This window comes from Thunnus thynnus, chromosome 24 (assembly GCF_963924715.1).
Source record: "Thunnus thynnus chromosome 24, fThuThy2.1, whole genome shotgun sequence".
NCBI classification, from domain to species: domain Eukaryota; kingdom Metazoa; phylum Chordata; class Actinopteri; order Scombriformes; family Scombridae; genus Thunnus; species Thunnus thynnus.
In genome coordinates this window covers 6,745,297-6,767,479 of record NC_089540.1, presented here as the reverse complement: position 1 = coordinate 6,767,479, position 22,183 = coordinate 6,745,297, and the positions used below count along the sequence as shown (strand labels likewise).

Genomic DNA, 22,183 nt, shown 5'->3' with positions numbered 1-22,183 from the left:
GGAAAAAAAGATAGACAACAGCTGTGAAATACATTGATGATAATTGTGCATATTGTTACTGAGCCATTATGCAAAATATTATGTAAAAACCCCTGTTTAGGAAAGGAACGTTCTTCAGAAGACACTCAACTTTCAGGAAATACAAGAATTGTCTCAGAACGCTGTGACTGGAGAGATCTTAAATTATGTATAAGGACAGTTGTAACTCAGAAACTAACAAAACCAGATACCTCGCTAAATAACTGAATCTGGATAGCATTGTTGCAGGTTTTTAAAAAAAGTGTGCATTATTTGGTGAACAATAGATTTTTCAACCCACGTCTAACATGAGAATATTTCTGATAAAGCTGTTGCAGTTGGCCGATGCTTTCCTGCCCTTCTATATCTCCAGGCTCTCTCTCAGCTCAAACACTCCTATCTGCTGCTTTATCAGATGAGTGGGAGGCATGTAATTGTGTTGATACAATAGCTGCTGTGTCCCTTTCAATATATAGAGGTAACACAGAGGTAACATCGCACTTATTACTGATGGAGCACTGGGAGAAAGTGCAGACATGGGATCACGCTGTGGATGCAGCAAAGCTTTTTTTTTTTATTCTGGTAAGTATATGATGATTATGATGAAAATAGGACAGATGTGTTGCCAACAAAAAGTTCCTTTGTGAGTGTCACCCTACTTTTCAGGCCGCTTTTAAGCTTAATGATGGTGTTCAGTATACAAAATGTTAAACCTAGATGCATGCAGTGCAAGCAAGGAAGTCTTGGCTCCATATCTGAAAGCCTACAAACTACAGCAGGGAAATCTTAGGGATCCCATGGTGGAAAAACAAACATTAAAAGAAAACCAATGTTAAAAAAACAACAACAACAACAAAAAACAGTCCTCATAAATAGAATTAATTCAGCTTCAGCCTCCGTGTTGACAATCTCAACTAAAAAAAGGCAAAACTGTACCAGTAATTGCTTTCTATATGTTGCTGCAATGCAAACACATGCAAAAAAAATTATGCAATGTGGCAAAGGGGAAACTCAACTCAATAGCAAGACCTATCCCAAAAAACAAACTGTATCTATAATTGTCACAAGTAGAATGTCAAACACTGTAACTGAAAGACACACATGGGACGTTATCTTACAACAACCATGAACTACAGCCTCAATAATTACCATCAGAATGAATTAGTCTCGGAAAAAGTCATGACCTTCACCAGATGAGATACTTACTGTGAGGCCATTAATGCAGTCAAAAGTGTTTCACTTATTTTGTCCACCCTATGTGCAGTATGTGCATAGAATGTGTAAAATTCAATCAGCTAATTACATCTATCTATTACTAAGTTACAGTTTGAAATATGTAGCACATGGCGTGAGATGAAGTTTTGTAGTTGTAAACAAAGTTTTAAATAAAATATTTGACCGAAATTATTCATGTGGACGTTGTTTTCACAGCTTCAGTATCCACTTCCTCCTCTTCGGCTTAAGCCTTTAAAGTCACAGTAAATAATGACTAGTGATGTCCCATCTGCACTAATATGGTAACTGCTGATCAAAAAGTACCTCATTATCAGATCAAACTGATAAGTTATGAATGAAACTTTCACTGCTCTTGTTGAAATGACAACGCCCAGTCCGGTCCTAGTCCCAGCCTACAATATCCACATTAACAACAAAGCAATACAAATATCTTATCTCGCTATCTTATTTATTAATTCACGCCTTTGTGATAAAGCACCTGGACTACTACAGAAAAGTATATAAACAACTTACCAACAGATGTGCTTTCATTAACAGGAGAGCTTCTGTATAGGAAGCATTTTTCAACAAGGCGCCACTCAATGGTGCAGTTTATTTACTCTAAAAGAGAATGAGACACTAGCTCAGGGAGTTATTTGAAGAGTGACATTCCAAAGCCTTTTCGAAGCACACAGCACTTGCTTTTAAATTATTATCGCTGCCATTAAAGTAACACACTGTTAAATATTGATTTATATAATATTTTATATGATATCAGGTTGTGTAAATGGATTAGTAAAGTGATATACCTGATAGGTTTCTCACTCTGCAATGACTCATACAGTCATTTTGCAGCTAAACTCTCTATTATGAGCCCTCAAGTATTTCCAGGGTTGTAATTTTTCACTTTTATTCACTTCTGCTTCCTCAATCCTCTAAGCAGTTCCTTTGAGAAGATATATCTAGGTTGGGTCACCAGTAAGGTCAAGCATAGTCTTGCACCACTCTATGATGTTCCAGATGGGAGTTAAACTTACACTAATCCTGTGACAAACCCACTTGGCTTCAAGCAGCAGGCGCATAAAACCACACCATGAGGGAGACATTCCCAGCCCATCTGAAAGTGATCAACCAGTAAGCTGCAGGGAATCACAGTCAGGGTTTAGATGCAGATGAATCAGTATCTACTGTTTTCCAAGGCTACAGACAGTGGTTTGATATATCAGACTGTTTGGCTTTTTAACTCATCCCACAGAGGCATGAGTTGGAATAATGATGATACTTTATCTGCGCCACAGGGAAGTCAGAGGTCAGGCTGAGCCACAGCTCTGCTGGAACTGGTAGCACTTTAGTGTCTTGTTCAAGGACACAGACCAGCTTGAACCCCAAGTTCGCTGCATGATGGAAGGTGTGCAGTGTGCTTCTGTGCCGATCCCCCACACAGACTAAGCCACTGGATATTCCACATTTTACCTTATTATCTCTTTCATAAGGGCCTTTTATTGTGTTTTATGATTTGTGAACGGTTAAATAGGATGCTTAGGCTCCCACTGAACCTGTTTTTTTGTTGGCACCTGTCTATTATATAGCATTAGTTTCGTCATTTTGGGCTTGGTGCTGCAGCCAGGCTATTTAAAGCTCATCAATGAAAGTATTTTTTTTTCTACTTGGTATGGTAAGAAGCTCCAAGAGGAGGAGCTTTGTATAACTGCTACAGAGCTTTCCCAGCCGTATCAAAATCACCAGATAAAGTCAGGGAAATACCGGAAGTTGGTCGATTTTCTCTTCTAAATGAAATTTCATTTTCATTTTTGACTGTAAAATGTTAGAGGGATGAATGTGAACCGCCACAGAATGCTTATTGGATGTGATCATTGTGAAATAAATTAAAATAGTGCCTCTATGTGTGGAAATTATGTGAAAGAGGCCACTAACAATGACGTTGTTCATTTAGAGCGCTGGTTCTTTTAGCCCTCGGCTTTTATTCTGATAAGAATTACCGGAACTCCTCATATGTATTATATCTAGCTTGACGCTGCTTCCCTTTTCTGTAGTCCACCTCCACAGCATGCAAATTAAGGAGCAACTCCAAATACATCGCAGATTGGTTAACTACGCGGAGCGCGCGGGGCTGCGCGAGAGCTGGAGACGGCACGCGCTTTCATTCTTGTAAATGCTTGGTTTAAAAAAGAAAAAAAAAGCAAGAATAGCCACTTTACTCTCATAACTGTTTGGTTCTGATTGCTCGAACCTGCAACTTAATCATAATTAAGTGTGGTGGGGCTGCGGGAGGAGAGCGGCTCATCATCCCGGGACCGGAGTGAAACCTCATCGCGAGCTCCTCGGGCGCCGGAATAGCTCGTGCGTGACAGCGTTTGAACACTCAACAAAAACTGTGGACCCGAGAGGACAAGTGTGGACTGACGGAGGCTGTGAAGTTTTCTCATGTCAGCCTGTTTTTTTTTTTTTGGTTTGTTATAAGTAGCCCGGTGGAGCAGAGAGAAAGTGGAGGTTTGTCCCTCTCCAATGCGTCGGTTCCCCGCATCTACTGATGGACTGAGTCCGGTAAAATTTGGAATAGCCTTGCCCTTTTTTCCACCAGTTTTAGTCGGTAAGTCACGAAGCAGAGTCACTAATGCTATTGTTGTACATGCTTTTTTTTTTTTTTTTTTTTAAATATACTTTGTACTGCATCGTACATTAATGGACCAGGTGGGCTTGCAGTCTGCTGTATTATAAGATAGCCAAGGTAACAAGGAATCCAGGTGTCCATTATGGGCAGGTTCCAACTAGCTGAAGTATGTTATAGAACAGTTTACCTCTCTATTTTTTACCATTTTCTTAAAAATGGACACTCTTGTAAAATGTACAGTATGTGGCCTGACATGTCAGCTGTGTGTAAATTAACAGAAAGCTTAAGACAATTATCCCTAACGTGATTTTACGAGTAGGGAAAGTCTTGTAAAAAACAGACAAAAAAAAAAACAAGTGCCTGGACTTGACTGGACCAGTGAGTTTTCCTGAGGGGGCTCAATTACCTGGAGCACACCTGGCTGCATGCCACATACAGTTACTGTATCCTACGGCGCTGTGCAGGTTTATGGAAATGAAGACTGCAATACAGTACCGCTTATTACAGACAGAAAATGCCTAAACTTTGCTTTAAGTGGCTCTATTTTTCTAGACGAACAGACCCCTGAATGGAAAAAAAAAGCCTAACACAGTATTTCATTATTCTCTGGTCTCCTTTTTGGCATTGACTGTAGTTAAATATAGTTGTGGCGTATGCATATTAATAATTACTGTTGGTAGTCACAGGTGTGTTTAATGGGGACTGCATCACCATTTCTAGCAAACCTCAGCCAATCAGAAAGCAGGCTGTTTGATCAGAAGAGAAAAATTGTCTGCCACAGTCAGTCTCATTTAAAAGCGTCAGTACTGTTAAAATGAAGCCCACGTACTGCACATCCTGACTGATTAAATAAATCTTTACTGCATTCAAGCCTAATTTAATTGGTTTGCACTTTGTCCTGTAGGACTGCATTTTTTTTGTACCGTTTGAGGGTGAAGTTATAGTCCTATTAAGTGCAAGTTAATGAAGGAAAGGATGTTTAATTAGCTCAAAGTAGTGAATTGCATAATTGAGTTTGGATCCCAATTTTTTGCTTGGGTGAATCAATGGTTAATAATCTAACAGCTTAGTTATTATCACTGTACTATGAGTGTATGGACTGCCAATGTTTAATGTGCCTGAATAACTTCATTATTGATTGATCGTTTTTGAAGACAGACAAGTGAGCCTATGTGGATTAATTTAGCAAATGAGGAAAAACTGAGCATTATCTATAGGATTGATTATGAATGATGTCATTATGAATTTAAAATGACACATCTCCACCGTTTCTTTTGGCTTTGAGGGCTCGGTTGCTCAACCAATTATTATCTAACCACAGGAAATTCTTCAAAAAAATAACTCAGTGTTTACTTGTACATCAGGTGGTGCATTGGTGGTTAGATAACCATTGAACAAATTGCTTGTAATGAAGGAAAACACAGAAGTGTGTTTGGGTAGTTGTTGTTGTACTGTGTGAAGTACCCAAGGGAAATTGTTCTGACCAGTGTGAGTACTCTGCAGTTTTAAGAGCATCAGCTCAGGGCTAGAACTGGGATGGAGGCATTGTGAAACTTCATTAAAGCACACTATTTTCAGGCCGACAAAGCCTGCAGATATACTGGAGAGCCTCTGCTACTCTAAGACGTGGAGAAAGTAGGCAGCACTAGCCCACAGAATATTGAATCAGTCAAAAAAAAAAAAGAAGGTTGGAATAAGGGGCAAGGGAGTTGAACTATCTCTTGCCTCTTGAGTGGGTGGATGTCATAATTATAATTTCTCCAGGATTGCGGTGGAGGGCCGCGGGGCACTGGCAGAATCTCTGCAGATATGTGGGTGTAGTGGTGGTGTCGACCCTGTAGGGCAAGCCACATCACTTCCAATACAGAGGAAAAAAGGGACAAGTCCCACCATAATTGGTGCCTGAGAACACTGCAGGGCACTCCGAGAAGTTGATAGACGGTCAGAGCGCACACTCGCACATAAACAAGGCTGAGGGCACACGCACGAGCGCAAAATACACACTCGCACGCATGCACGCTAAAGCAATAGAGTGTAAGGAGGAGGGGAGGGGGGGGGCTGTAATCTGCTATCCCGTGTCAGGCTGAAATGAAACAACCCATAGCTGGATGCAACAAGTCTCACCATCTCGCCTTTTTTTGTCTTAGTCTCCTTCTCATTCTCTGTTACAGCCCCCAGGCAAAAGCAGTCTGACTTGTAAGTATTAGTGGATGCACGCAACTGTTGGTTGGTGACCTCCAAGTGAATGAGGAGAAAAAAGTGGGAAAAGATTGAACTCCTCTGCTGCTTGGCTAGGTCCTTGGTGTTTTATGCTTACTGCTAGTGTAAATTAGCGGTATTATAATATATTATAAAAGGCACTCCTGTAAAATGCTTTCTATGTAATTGTCCGACAAGGCATTCTGTATTATTAAAAGTAACTCTCGATGTTTGTGCCAAGTCACTCTTTGTTGTACTGCTGTTGTCCAAGAATGTGTTAGCTCAAACACCTGGAGGGGAAAAACAAAACTCTTTCACTAAAAGATCTTCTTGTTATAAACCTCTCTGTCAAAAGACATGTTGGAAATGGGAGCTTCAGGTCAGTGGATTTCTTACTGGAGTCAATAGAAACCTCACTTTTTTCCCAGTAGGTGCACTGGTGCTCCTTATTAAAAAATTTAGGAGCCCCAGTCCAAATGTAGAAACAGCATTGAAATTCATTTTCAGCACAACAGATTCATATTTTTTTTCCTTTTTAGGGTGTGTTGCTGAACATTTTACAGAAATAACAATGCACACCGCAATACGGTTTTGTTTACTTATAAAGTGACAGGTGCTGAGTCTTCTATCTACCTTGCTGAATGCCTTATAAATATTGAAAAACCCGCTGTTTGAAAGTAGCACATGGAATATGATGGGCTGTGGTTAGTGTTCTGATGAAATGCTCAGTGAGCCAATTATTCAGGATGATAAACACCTCACTACCTTTGTTTGAAATGCAACACTCTCTTCTGTTCCATCAATGTCATGCGTGATATGCACACACTACCTACGCCAGACATGCAGTACGTGTTGTGTTGTCTGTAAATGTATTTAATCTTAAGTTTCTGTTATGAGTCTAAGCATTTTAAGGTGCCTGGCAGTAATCCATCAAAAGAACAAATAGGGATTTATGGATGTTGAGGTGTTTCTTTCTTTTTTTTTTCATTTGACTTTGAAGGCTTTGTTCTTTTAACAGGTTTAAACAGGAGCTTTAGAATGCTGTCCAGCTTCTTAACTGCCCGCTGTGGCATTCCTACTTAATTGGTCTTGAAAGGTCTTGTTCAGTAAGACGGTGCAGGTCAGCTCAAGTCTCTGTAGTTGTTAAGTCATCAGACACTCAATTAACTCAGCCACAGGACCTGATCTAAAAAAAAAAAAAGAAAAACTGGAGGCCAAAAAAAAAAAAACCACAAGATACCTTGAACTAAATCTATTAAAGTTGCTGCTTTAACCACATTTCAACTTTAGCGACTGTTATATTTTGATTTAATGGTAATTGCCTCAGTTTGTGTTTGAGGATGTAGGAGTAATTGACCTATGGACAAAACCTTGATGTGTTTGCCTACTCTAAATACTGCTTTATAAAGCGCATGCCTTTGATCAAATTTTGGGAAAGGTTCTATCAAAAGTTCATACCTCTATTTTTTATATCTCTCTTTTTTTTGGCAAAACAGAAGCATACATCCTGGTATATGAAAGTGTTTTTTATTATCAACTGTATAAGGGCTTTTTTTGTGGATTTGTGTCAGTATCATGCACAAAGTTGCTAACTGATTTCCATCTGCTCATCCATCTTCTAACCAGCTATTTTGTTGAGTATTGCAGAGTAGGATTTAGGAGTCGTCTGTGTTTTCTACAAATCAAGTCAGAAGTCCACTCTCTATCTTTTGGACTGTTAAAGGCCACTCTGTCTGAAACTGGCAGTTCTAACAAGTATTATTATTTCCGTTGGTTGTAGACTGAATTTCCCTCAGGCATTTGCTTCAGTCTACTCAGAGTATCAAATGGGTGGAGTTTTAGTTCTACTGTTGGCTCGGCATCATAAAGCAACACACTGATCCCAATATGACACTGAAATGAATTATGGAAGTGTCTAGTGAATAAATAGGGAGAGGGCAGAGCTCAGAGAAAATCAGAATTGGGGGTATAAATGATCCAACCAGTGATTTTCTGGCAGAGGTAAAACTTGCAAGTGCACGTTTCTCAAACAGGAAGATAGTCCGTGACTGTGCTAATCTTCTGTCCTGTTTATTAGTTTTCTTCAACACAGAGCTAAGGGAATTTTGGATATATTTTTTGCTTGGTTCGCTGAAAGCTAATCCTCTAGACTGAAAGCTGGTGATTGTCTTATTTGTTCTTTTTTTTTATTCTTTTCATGGACATGCATTGGGTCCACAAATTCAAATATTCCGACTCTATTCAAATTTTAAAAATGTGCATCTACTTATAACTTGTCAAATGTGTATGTAGCACTGCACACTAACCCAGCTATTGTATTTTATCTACATTTTTTCTTTTATAAAACATATTTCTTCACTAATTGTCTTTTAAATGAATTCTGCTCAGCTGTTAGTAATGACTACATCCACTGGCAGATGTGATCATAAAAAACAGCTTATGACTTTATGGTAGTTTGTCCAATTAGTAAACTCAGCAGGATTTTGTTGAAAAACTGTAAGCATACAGTATAGGACCAATTATCTTATCAACTAATTATCTGCCAAATAAGGATGCCACAAACAGCAGAAATATATACATGGTAGTGTAATCTAAATAAAACAGATGGTACTCAATTTGGATAATATAATATATTAATGTAAGTTGATCTTTAGGCATGTAAGTGTGCATGTCATACGTAAGTGTGTACAATGCTATGCTTTGATTAACCTGTCAGTCCTGTACCCACAGTGCTGTTTCACAGACACTACACAGTATGTCCTAGATGTATATTGTTTATCCTCAGTAAGCAGACTGAAGTCTTGTATCAGACAGCAGATCTACACCTATTTACAGAGTGAATCATAAGACTGTCATTACCATTACCCTGTGGCCTTTAACTGAGAGTGGGTATGCCATTTAAATGGCCAATTCAAACAGCTGAGAACAGATAAAGACTGAAGAGACTTAAGTTGACAATGTAAAACATCTGCTAACTTAAGGTGGAACATGAATACTCCATACTTGCTTGACTCAACTTTACAAAACTTTAATATAAGCACCAAAACTATATTACTGTGCAACAATCATAAGAATTTATTTTTTCCTATATTTGCTTTGCTTGTGAGGTGCAAGACCTTGCAGATACAGCTGCATCTGTATTGAGTATTCTGTATGAATTTATCTACAATTTTCCAGTCCTGCTGGGCAGTGATGAGTCACTCCTGAATAGAGTGTGTCCCTTTTTTTTTTTTTTTAAAGCGGCAATAATGTACACAGAAAAAAAATATACATCTGTTTGGTGCAGATGTCTTTCCTTACAAAACATACCTTGATGTCACTATACACTAGTGTAATCCGCCTGCTCATTTCTGGAGAACTAATTACTGCGCATTAGTTAAACAGACCATTTGAAATGCAAGCCTGCTAAATCACGCTTGCCAGGGGAGCTCAGCCGCCTTCTCTCCACACACACTCTGTGCTTCTATTATTAGTTCTATCATGCATATGTTCGTTATCAGAAATTAAGGCCCACCAGCAGAGAACAGTAAGTGAAGAGGAGGCTATGCAGTACACAAGGTAGCAAGTGAGAGAAACTCTTTGTACTTGTATAGGTTTATTTTCATGGACTATAGATGTGAGGTTTCTATGTGGAAAGCATCCCAGTATATCAGGCTGCGCTGCATATATCTTAGTATATGATCAGCTGCCAGCTAATACAACTGCTGCATGACATGAGAAAGCACACAGCTGATCTAGCTTCTTAACAGGCCACTGATGATTCTTAAGACGCAACCCTTGTAGCAGCCAACCAAGCATAGGGTATGATCCTCGCTCCCTTGGTCACCAAGGCTGCGTGCTAACAACACCGCCAAAAGGATCTTTGTTTCTGCATGGTAGAGCAGTTGGTGGAGGAACTATGGGTCGACATAGCTTAACGCCTTGATTCCACAGAGCACGGCTGTGTCACGTTCCGGCTGCGACGTGGTTTTGTTCCCTCCTTTACAGGGTGTCATACCCCACCGGGAGACGTGCTGCAGTGCGTCTGGTGGAATCACAAGCATTGACTAGAGTGGCCGCGATCACCTCTGGTGGCCACGTCATAGCTGGAATGCAACGCAGGTGGAATCAAGCCAACTCACATCCAGGTGGAGAATGTGGGGTTGATTTAATTGTTAAAAGCAAACATGTTTGGTCCATTTGGTGTACTTGATGTTATTTTGAGCTGCAAATGGTGCTCAATATTTATTGACATTGGAGATATCTCAAAGGAAAGCAGATGAATAGAAAAACAGACCACTTCAGAAACTTGGGGAAAGTATGCACCATTCTCTGCACTTTTACTTTTACACATACAATTTCTACCTACCTGGAATTTAGTATCATAATGTTTGATCCTTCTTGTGGAGTGCATATTACATTTACATTTTAGCTTTCAGACATGCAGATGACACATCAGTATATTACACACTATTTATACGGTTCTGACAGGAAACCTCGGACTTCAGTGAATTAAAATTTACTCCTTCAACCTCCCCAATTGTCAAGACCCATAAATCACCATGACTGCAGTTAGCCTAGCAATGAGGAGGACTGAGGTCATAAAGTGCAAAGAACGAACCGACTGCAGCTTCTTAAAACAAGTTGAAAAGCAAGAAAATTCTATAGTACCCACAAGATATTCATTCAATGTTTTAAAACTCAAATATGGTTGGAAGAATGGCTCTATCTGTCGGGTGCCACTAGGGATAACAAGCCTTTTATACCCGTACATCAAGTTGCCTCACGCTACAGGAAAAGGAATTAGACTTCTGCCTTATGGGCTATATGTGGCTTCAGCATGCTTTACTTACTCTGACAGTGACAAGGACAGAACATGACTACAGCTATGTTCATATTATCTAAAAATAATGTCCTAAACTGTCAACTAGATAGTGTGCACGCTACTCTGTACAGTTCAAATCCAGGTTCATGTTGTGTTGCCACACACTGTATCTGTACTGTGTGTATGTCAATGCACTGCAAAGTATGACAAATATATAGAGGATAAAAATAAGTGGTACTGCAGCGCTCTGATGGTCTGGTGTATGAACCGTGCAAAATCAATGGAAAGCAAAGGCACATGTGCTCTTCAGTAAAGACTGCATGCTCAGTACGACCCTTGTTTTCCAAATGTATATAACGAATACCACTGTCTGCCATGTCAAAATCCAACCCTTTATGTTGATGAAGGGACAGACTGGATAATAAAATAAAAGAAGCAAGATGATGTGTTCGTCAGTTTAAACACAATTGTAATTTCTAGTGAATATATTTAATGGTGCATGCTGTGAGTTTGGCTCATCAGCAAGTCTGGTAATATAGAGTATACAAAGCTCCTTTGCTTATTCACTTACATAGACCAGTGGTGCCAGTTAATCTAATGCCTCAAGTCTAATTATGCCAGTTGGTGGTACACTGGTAGGCAGCCAAGAAGGAGAACTAAAATAAAATAAAGGAGAAAATAATATCAAAATCCATGAGGTGTGTTTAGTGATGTAGTGTGGTACAGCACTGTAACCAGCTGAAGGTGCTACTGTTTGTGGCTGAACTTCCTCTGACTGTCCTGTTAAAGAGGTTAAGTCAAAAGAGACTTCCCTTCGGGGATCATTAAAGTCTAAAAGTTGCACTTGGACCAATTGAACACATCATTGTAAGAGATGTCCAGGCCTGTTTAGTGTTCTCTATCTTTTTAGCATTGAGGACTTATCAGTGATTATAATTACATTTGATCAATAGGAGAAGACGGCAGTTTCTCAGAGTTTTCTGCACTGTTGAAGTATCTGTGTGGCATATGAACATTGGTATACATGATTAATCTGTGTGAAAATGCATGCTAAAAACACAGAGGAGAGACCATGTCACTGTGACATGATATTACACACATGAGGGCGCATTTGATTTCCATGATATTTTGAAGCACTTCACTGCACCGGAACAATACAGTACATCGCTGGCCCAAATAAAGTGTGAACATGGTATTTATGGGTCTGTGAGTGGTCAGAGCCTATTGTGTATGTTAAAGCGCTTGTAGAAGGACTCAAAGCGTGATAAATATTCCACCAGATTTTTCTTCCCCCTGCTGTCTTTCCCTCTTCAGTTCTGTACTAGTGGGGGGTTTTTTCTAACTCATCTCATTTGATGTTGGACGGTGAGTTGGCTTCACTCACATGCATGAGGGGAGATCTCATAGGGCCTCAGTAGATCTCTAATTGAATTGTCTGAACAGCAAGAGATGCACATTTGAATCTGGAAAATAGCGCAGCGGAAGTGTAGGACCGGAAGAGCGTTTCATCTCCCACGCCCATCACGCTGAGTTCCATGCTACATTGATTGTCTGAAAAATGGATCAGTTAGAGAAGTCAGTTCGAAATACAGAAGATGGAGTGCATGAGGCTAATGCCTATCCATATCTGCCCTCAGCAGTGTTATCATGCAGCCCGCGATAACATCTGTTAATAGTCTTTGTTTCATTTTGCATTGTCTTTTGAGCCTTCAGGGTCACAGAGGTGAGTGCCTCGGGTACCATGACCACCACCAGACACAAGAACAAGTAAATACAGATAAATGATGACAATGAAATGGCCAAAGATACTCTTGTGTGCAAGGTTGAAGTTATTTTCTGAATAGCACTGTCTAAACAATGCATATTTAATAGGTTTGACAAATTAGATTTCTGTGTGTAATTATATTTCTCCACATTATCTTCTATTGAAAAAAATGGGTTATTGGAGCTCATAGACAATCACATATCCCCATTTTCTGCCCATTATTGGTTTAAAATGGTCATTTCTCTGCTTGCTGTGATGTCCAGGAGTCAAAGTCACTTTAACAGACTTTAACGCTATATACCTAAAATTGCCAATGGGTAAAATTTACCCGTACCCCTGGCTACTGCATGTCTAATACTAAAAAATGTGCTAAAAAGAACATTAATCGTTTTGTATGACCTTCAAGATTTATTAAGTCTTATTTAAATTACCAAAGTAGCCTAAATACCCCAAATGGACAATAATGAGAAACTTATGGGTGATTTAATGTTGCAACAAAATCGACATGACAATGTCAAGCGAACAATTTCACCTAATCAATTATTAAGTAAGGCAATTCAACAATATGTGAATAAGACAACATCATCAAGAAACTTGAGGTAACCATTAAAGCTTTTTTTTAAATTTATAACATCATAATGCAAATATAGATTTCTCTTTTGGTTCCATTCATGAAAACAGAGTAAGGCAACTGGCAAAGTAGACTAAATAGCCTATAAACAATAAATGGTAACATGGCAAAACAAAAACAAATGAATAATCGATTAACTAAAAATAAGTTTTACACACAATGTACGTTTGTGAGTAGTCTACATCATCTTCATTTGAACACATCTGATTATACTTGTCCATCAAACACACTTTGAGCAGACATTCAGCACCTTGACTGCATTTGAAGTGCAGCTTTTCTGCGCTTCAGGCACTTGGTGAAGGTTTTTCTGCAGGTCATTCTCCACTGATCTTTTTATAATTTAATAATGACTTGACATAGTTGTCAGATCACACAGTCCAACATATATCGTTGCCTAGCAACTTAGAAGGTTTAAACATGAACCACACTAAAATAAATGCGTTTCATATATGGGGGCAGTTAGAGGTATAAATGCCCGTGTTTTTAATCCGGATTCATCTTCACTATTTTTAAACAGTAGGGGGTACTTCACAACATAATTTTAGGAAAAGTCAAAGACTGGGGGACATGAATATTTTATTAAAACATAATAATGTACAATTGAAAAACCGCCATGGGTCAATTTTACCCCATTGTGCTTCCAGTGTTAAAACATTGTAATGTACAAAACCGCTAAAGGGTTCTAGTGTTCAGAATGTGCGAGATTCACAGCCTGAAGGTTTTGACAAGGTGAAACTTCACATTTCTATCATTTTTTTCACACAAATATCGAGTATTTCTAAAAACATAAGCCATATCATAGCACATATAATTTCCTTTTGTTCCAGGTGTGTATCTCCATTTTAATGTATGTATTAGTTACTGGTATGGTAAATTAATGTCACCAAGAAGTACATCTAACAATTTCAGTTCAGCAAGATGTATGAAGATGATGTGAAAAATGTCCCTCCAAAATGCAAAATTGCTTTTAGTTCCCAAAAATAACTGTTTACCATCTCAGAGACATTTTTTATACTATAATTTCTATAATTTTGTGTACAATTACTGGTTTAGTTAATTACATAATAAGTTACTTGTCATTTTGAAAGATTTTTAAATGGTGTGTCTCTGTATTGTTGTACTGCTGTGCAGTCAGACACAGAGCACTGGATGTCCCCCTAGGTGAAAACATGCAGCCAATTATTCTGTTGTATTCTGTCTGATGTTGCGGTGATTCCCCGTAGAAATTAGTGAGAGGAATTGTTAGTGCATTCAGTTTGTGAACTTGTTTTTCACTCTGTAGGTATGTCATCAGTCATGATATGTATTATTTATTTTCTTTTGGTGAGAGGAGTGTGTGTTTATTTTAATTCTTGTTTCTTTGCTCATGTGATGATAAGCGTTTCATATTCTCTAGTATTCTTTATAGTAGTTTACAGTTTTGTGGAGTGGAGTGAAGAGTTTGAGTCTAGATTTGTTCATGCTGGAAAGTTTAGAGTGACTATGGAGTATATGTCTGAGTACATCAAAGATGCTGGGGATAGTGTCACTTGGTTGTCATCAATAATTTTGACTTTGCCCAACAGCATAAAAAAATGTACTGAGTGAGTGAAACAGGCAAAAAACGGGAAAAAGAAAGAAAAGGCAATAGTGAAGCTACGATTTAAGAGATAGGGCTGCACAATATATCATTTCAGCATTGGCATCACAATGTGCGCATATGGAATAGTCACATCGCAGGACACGCAATGTCTCAAACACGTCATGCTACAACTTTTTTGTTGGAAAGGAAAACTTGCAAGGTTCTCATTTCCATGACTAATCTACAAGAAAAGTCCAGCTGATATTACATAATTTAGTCCGGGTAAGGGTTCTTGGATACACAGAGTTTGATCAGTTCATCAATTTATCAAACACCAAAGCAGGCCCCACTAGTCACCTACCACAACCTGAAAGTGAGCGCTGCCTGTTTTGGTTTGATACACTGATCAAGTGCGCTCTTCCACCAGACCAGAGCGAACTGATCACTGTGCATGCAGATTCTGCGTATCACCTGCCTGTACATGCACACAATGCAGCTTCTGTCACAGATAATATCACCCGGGTGACGCGTTCAGTTACGTGAGGTGGCTTTTGAGTGCGTTTATTCCCGTTATCAGTGGCACCTTGTCCCAGTGCCAGTTAAAAGTTAAAAAGTTACTGTCAGGGGGCTGGTCTGTGTCCCAATGTAAGAAATGCTTAACACGCACAACACATACTCAACACTTGCAGTAGCCAGATCTATCTATACTTACATCTTGGCAGCATATAGCCTAGATAAATCTGTTTGTTACTGGAGTTTGAGAGTTTTAACATCCTCAGCCGCACCAGGAAGTTGTGTTGTGCATCACCAGAGTGAGTCAATCAACATTCCAAACCACCTATCTGCTTTAGGGCACAGAAAATTGCAACCACCCCTTGAAAAATGCACCCTATGTCTCAGAGAGGTTTCACTCTCTGACAAACATTGTTTTTCTCCAATTGGCTGAACTAGGCTTGCCTAGTCTTGTTAGAATTAAGCTTTACAGATGCTAATCGGATACTTTAACATGAGCAGCTGTGCCACCCTGTCATCTTTCCATGTCTTATCTCTTTGAAGAATTCTTGAGGATTGAGGATTTCTGAGTTAACTGTGGGTATCTAGTTATCCTTGATTATGGGAAGATGTGTATACTTCTCCACTAATCCCCTGAGGATCATCAAGCCTTTGATCCATTGTGATTTTAGTCAAATGAATGTAATAGATTGAGATGTGGTGCAGAGGCCTCTCATCATCACATTTCAGCAATTCTCTTGTCATTCAAAATGACTTCCAGAGAGTTCGGTTGAACATATTTTCAGTAGACAGTGCTGCGTGAGATGCTTTGGTACACTGCTTGGAGAACATGTTGGAACAAAGCAAGGAAGTCCATTGGATTAACATCAGATTTACAGCAAAATAAATCTGATTGATGAATCTAAGCTCAGTTTGTGATTAATTCACGTTCAGTCCAGTCGAGCGAGAGTTAAATGGTTGCACAATGAAGACACAGCAATTCATTTTCAGTTCCTTGTGTAGAATGCCTTTATTTAAAATGTAGCCTTGACATGGGCTTGAAATGGACTGAACTGACTTCTGCATTTGTATGACTCACACTGAGTCTCTGTTCAGATGGGTCTGTATATAAAGGGCAGAAAAATTGGTCAAATGAAAAATTTTTGTTTTTTTCAAATTTACCATTATCCTACTGTGAGAAACTGGAAAGAGATGCTGTCTTGCTATCATTGCTCAACCTGTGAAATCTATTTACTCATTGGTAAAATGCAGCGTCCATGTAGATACTGTGGATTCTGATGACTGTTTTATATGGATTATTAGCTGCTACACTTGGTTTAACTGCCGTTCCTCAAGTGCACACAGGACGCAACATTGCTAAGTATAAGTATAAAGCCCACACAGACATAAAACATTCATAAGAAAAGAACACATATACTGATAATTTTATGAAGATACATTTAAAACTCAGTCTCATTTTTTTTTTACAGATATAAAGGAGTGTAGAAGAGTGGGCACGTAAACACAGTTTGCCTTTTCCGGTTATATATTTTTCATGCATTTTTACTAAATAAAGACAATTCTTCACTACACAAAGTCTTTCATCCAAGATGAGTGTGACTTCCCGTCATGCATATGATGCACCCATAAATGTCATTTTATGCTATTACACTTTTACAGACACTACAACCAAAGTTCATGTATTGCAACACATGAAACTTGTATGACATTTGTGTCATCTGGGATTGAATATCATTTAACAGTTTCAGACATTAAAACAGAACAATTGTTCAGAACTATGTATGTGTCAACCTTTGCATGACTTGTAAACTATGTACACTTAATGTTCTTTTTTTTCTTTCTCCCCACCCCTTCTGCCTATGCTTCTGTCCTTTCTTCACAGATATCTCAGACCGAAATGCTGCCCTGTATCATTTTCATCGGCTTGTTTCTCACTGCGGCCCGATCCCAAGATATCCATCCCTCACAGGCATCATCCTCTATTAGTGAGTCTTGTGACTCCTTGTGCTCCTGCGAGGGGAAAGATGGCATCCTTTATCTTAACTGCGAGCAGAGAAACATCAGCAAAATCTCCCAAATCAAAGTCCCGTCAGGTGTGCCCTTCCACCTGAACCTTTACAAAAACGACTTGGTTGAGCTCCGCGCTGAGGAAATGGAAGGGTTTAAGAATGCTCTTTCCCTGCACATCGGGGGTAATAGCATACAAGAGCTGGAACCAGGGGTCTTTAGCACTCTCGGTTCACTGAAAAAACTCCACATAAATAGCAATTTCCTCGTCACTCTGAAAGAGGACACTTTTCAAGGCCTGGTGAATTTGGAGTTCCTCCAAGCTGACACAAATTTCATTCGGGTCATTGAGCCGGGAGCTTTCAACAAACTGATCCGCCTCAAGGTCCTCATCCTCAATGATAATTCCATTGGGTTTTTACCCAGCAACATTTTCCGGTTCGTGCCCCTCACCCACCTGGACTTACGTGGCAACAAGCTCCAGACGCTGCCTTATGTCGGGTTTTTGGAGCACATCGGACGGATAATGGAACTTCTCCTCGAGGACAATGATTGGGTCTGTGACTGTGATATTTTACATTTAAAAATCTGGATGGAGAACATGAGGGCCCAGTCAGCTATCGGGGATGTGATCTGCAGCACGCCACATCACCTTAAGGGGACAATTCTAGCTAAAGTCAAGCGGGATGTTCTCTGCCCATCCCATGCAGACATTAACCTGGAGGAGCCGTCAAAGTCACTGGATATGGTTGTTACTCCCTCATCCAAAGTATCTCAGATTCCCAAGTTGATCAACGCCAAAGATGACGCCAAGGCACCAACGCCATCTCACATTCCCGGCAGTCCTTGTGTGGAACACTGTTCTTGTCACAATCACCCTGTGGCTGGGTTTTTGATGCATTGTCAGGACCGGGGAATTCAAAAGGTTTCAGATATCGGAATACTTCAGCAAAGCCCCACTAAACTGGTCATGACAGGAAATATGATTCAAAAACTCTTGAAATATGATTTTGTCACATACGATAGTTTAGAATTGCTCAACTTGGCAAACAACAGAATTGATTACATTGACAATGAAACTTTCCTCAGCTTGAGCAGTTTGAAAAAACTGTATTTGAATGGCAACAGAATTGAAAAACTGTTCTCCACAATGTTTGTGGGACTCCACAACCTTGAATACCTGTATCTGGAATACAACCTTATCAAAGAGATTGCTCCAGGCACATTTAATCCCCTGCCAAACCTGAAGCTGTTGTCATTAAATAACAACCTGCTCAGCTCCCTTCCAGCACAGATATTTCGCAATGTGCCCCTCACCAAATTAAACCTGAGGAAAAATCTACTTATGCACCTGCCAGTGAGCAATGTGCTTGATCAACTCGACTCACTAGAGCAGATTTATTTAGAGGACAACCCCTGGGACTGCAGCTGTGACTTGCTCAGCCTCAAACAATGGGTAGAGAAACTCAGAAAGGACACAGTGGTTGGCTCCATTTTGTGTCACACCCCAAAGAAAGTGATGCAGGCTGAGCTGAGAAGCCTTCGTCATGAGGTGCTCTGTCCCGGTTTAGGGACCTATTACTCTTTGCCCCCAGGTGGGGAGGAAAGTGTGACAGCTACGCTGGGGCCTGACAGCGCTGGCAGGGGTTTGCTCAGCTCACTTACAGAGACCGTCCCACTCTCTGTGCTCATCTTAAGCCTTCTTGTTTTTGTCCTCATGATTATATTCTGCTCAGCCGGGTTGGTGGTGTTTGTGGTACACCGTCGGCGGCGGAGGGCAAAGAAAAAAGCAGCAGAGGAGCAGCCCAGAGAAAACACCAGCAGCAGTCCCATTCACTTACATTACAGCATGTACGGGCAGAAAACTACACACCACACTCTGACACAAAGAACAGGCTCTGCCACTCTGTATGAGGAGAGATCACACAGTCCCATTGTGCAGATCTGTCGCAACCCCACCTACTGCTCCCAGCACAAGGAGCACGACGCAGATTTGGATTACAGCCTTGACGAACCCAGCGCCAAGCATCACGTCTGCCGGAGTATCATGGAGAAGGAGAACACTTCTCCGCTCACGGGAAACCCCAGCTCAAAGTTCAGACCCATGACAGGAGAGTGCCCCGCAGAGTTCGTCACTCTCGGGAATCCCAACTCCTTGTACAGGAACATTCTGGAGAGGGAGAAGGAGCTTCAGCAGCTTGGAATAACAGAGTACCTTAGGAAAAACATGCCCCAGCTTCAGTCTGCTGTGGACATGCAGGTCCCGGGGCACCAGGAGGAGTTAAAGCTAATGGAGACAATTATGTACTCAAGACCACGTAAGGTCATGCTTGAGCAAACTAAGAATGAGTACTTTGAACTTAAGGCTAACTTGCATAGTGAGCCAGACTACTTGGAGGTTCTGGAGCATCAAACTGCATTTAACTGAGCTTAAGCTGAAAAAAATAAAATAAACAACGATATATATTATGTTTTGAACCAAGTGCCTTGTCCTGTTTGCCCTCTTGTACTTTCCACAGTGTGAAATATGTATCATGGGCACATCACTTTAAGTTTAATTGTAGCACAGAATGTAACTGGTTTATTCTTTAGTTACCTTTTATCTATTGACAGCCATGTTATGTAGCCGGTGAAAGGTGTAATATTTTTGGCCAAATATAAAGTTAAGAAGCTATCACCGTCTGTTAAGCAGGCCTGCATTGAAACCCACTTTGAAATCCACTCAATCAGCTTTTTATGATTGATTACATTTCCATGGTGCACTGCCCCCAAATGAATTGATCTGCACAGCACATGCCCCCACCCCACCCCCCCCGACATCTTGACAAGATAAAGCAGATGTTTCGAAAGAAGTGAGTGAATTTCAATCACCACTTGACCCAGAATCGCTGTTTAATCAGTCTATCCTGACTCTGGGTATGACCTGATTACACCCTCTGTCAACATAAGCCAGCTGGAATGCTGCAACTAGAATGCTCATTGTGCCGTAGAGTCAGCCAAAAGCCAACTGAACACTGGAAAACAGTGATAGGAGTATTGTTTTACTGCTTTTCTCCTGTCAGTTCTTTTGAATGACCCAATACACTGGAGAGTTGCAGTTATAGGACCTTTATTTATTTTTATACAAACTGGTGATATTCACAGAAAGGATGTTTTTTTTTTTTTCCTCTCAATTAGTAAATAGAGCACTTAAAGTACAGTATATTATACACAACTGTAATCTTGTAAAAAATGCATTGCACTAATCAAATGCCATAAGATGGTGCATGACAATCAACAGAGTCCTGCTGAAACTTTTTTTGGTTTGTGTCTTTTATTTCTGCCAGAAAAAAACGAGCCACAAATGTGTCTGATCCTTCAGTATGTGTGTGTGTGTGTGTGTGTGTGTGCGAGCGTATGAGAGATTATGTTTCATAGCGCTATTTTATGTCCGACAGTACTCAAAACAGCATTCAGGAACACCTTCCTAACGCAAACATTGGCTGACTTTTGAACTCATTCAAGACGGGGGCGTATTAAGCTCTGAGCACATGAATGGTGACTGACGAGCAACATTATCCAAAAATGAAGCTCCAGTCCTCCATATAGACAACCTGCCGACTGACTTCAGCCAACTTTTCTGTCTCTCAGCTCATATTAAAAGCAATGGACTTCTGGCGACTGACATTCGCAATGTGGACATTGTCATTGTTCAGGATTTACACCACACACTCCATTCATACTCTTGGAAAACTCTCAACTTTGAAACGGTCCATGTAAGCACACACTCTGTAGCTTTTCTACTTAACTAGATTTATTTATTCTGTATATTTTGTATATACTTATGTTCCATTATATCTTTTGGTTTTTGTGTGCCTTCAGTGCTGTACAGAATATAAACAGAAGTTGTAACTGATAAAGAGGAAATAAAGAAACTTGGAAATGAATTTATGGTTAGTTCAAGTGCACTGTGTATCTCATTCAGACAAAATGTTATATCTTATAGACAACGGACGGCTCGGTTGTCAGCCACCCTGAGCTGCATCTGCACCCCAAAAAGAATGACATTTTCACTCCTTGTGTTATCAGTCTTCTACAGTACATATGTATATGTGCAGGCATGTACTTGTGTAAACACCATTTGGTTGTTTTCCCACTGTGTGAATTATTTAGCCCCCCACAATGGCTCAAACCTAGTCCTTAATCACAGAACAATGGCTGCGGGGCTTTCCAGCAGCCGTGCTTTTCTGCATGACTTTCATTTTCTGCTTCTCTCTGGGGAAACAGAGGACCCTCTCTAATTCCTCCATTTTCTATCATAATTGATGTATCTCAAGCTCCTTGCAAGAACACACACGTAACCTCACAGCTTGAAAAGACTCACGCACACAGACGCGCATGCAGCACTCGCATACAAATACAGATAACCCACCAATATCTATAAATAAATGTTTTTAGAGTTGTATGCAGACACTCGTCATTTAAGGTATGCAAACGCACAGAGGCAAACAGACTGGTACACACACACACTCACACAGCACGGAAGACAAATTATCCTCTGCAGCTTGATCCTATGAGACTCATAAGCAATATGTTCCTCCAAAGGTGAGACATTAGCAAAGTGCATAACTGTGTTCTGGGAGAGATTTTAGGAGGAGATTTTAGGGGCTGACTTCAAATAAATATAATCACTTATGACCTTAAATTCACTACGATGCCAAACTTCCAACAAAACTACAGTGTTGAAAACTTTTAATAACATTAGCAAACATCCACAACTCAAAGAGGTAGTGAAGTATAGTCAAAAATTTATTTAAAAAGCATATGAGAGGATTCAGGAAAAAATCATTATAAAATAC

General features: G+C 39.9%; 1 protein-coding gene across 1 annotated transcript; it reads left to right on the top strand.

Annotated features, from left to right (window-relative positions):
• Positions 1 to 3,335: 3,335 nt before the first annotated feature.
• slitrk6 (SLIT and NTRK-like family, member 6) lies at positions 3,336 to 21,281 on the top strand. The gene is made up of 2 exons (XM_067583265.1): positions 3,336 to 3,844; positions 17,221 to 21,281. The coding sequence occupies exon 2, from the start codon at positions 17,236 to 17,238 to the stop codon at positions 19,771 to 19,773; it is 2,538 nt and encodes an 845-aa protein (XP_067439366.1). The 5' UTR covers positions 3,336 to 3,844; positions 17,221 to 17,235; the 3' UTR covers positions 19,774 to 21,281.
• The last annotated feature ends 902 nt before the right edge of the window (positions 21,282 to 22,183 follow it).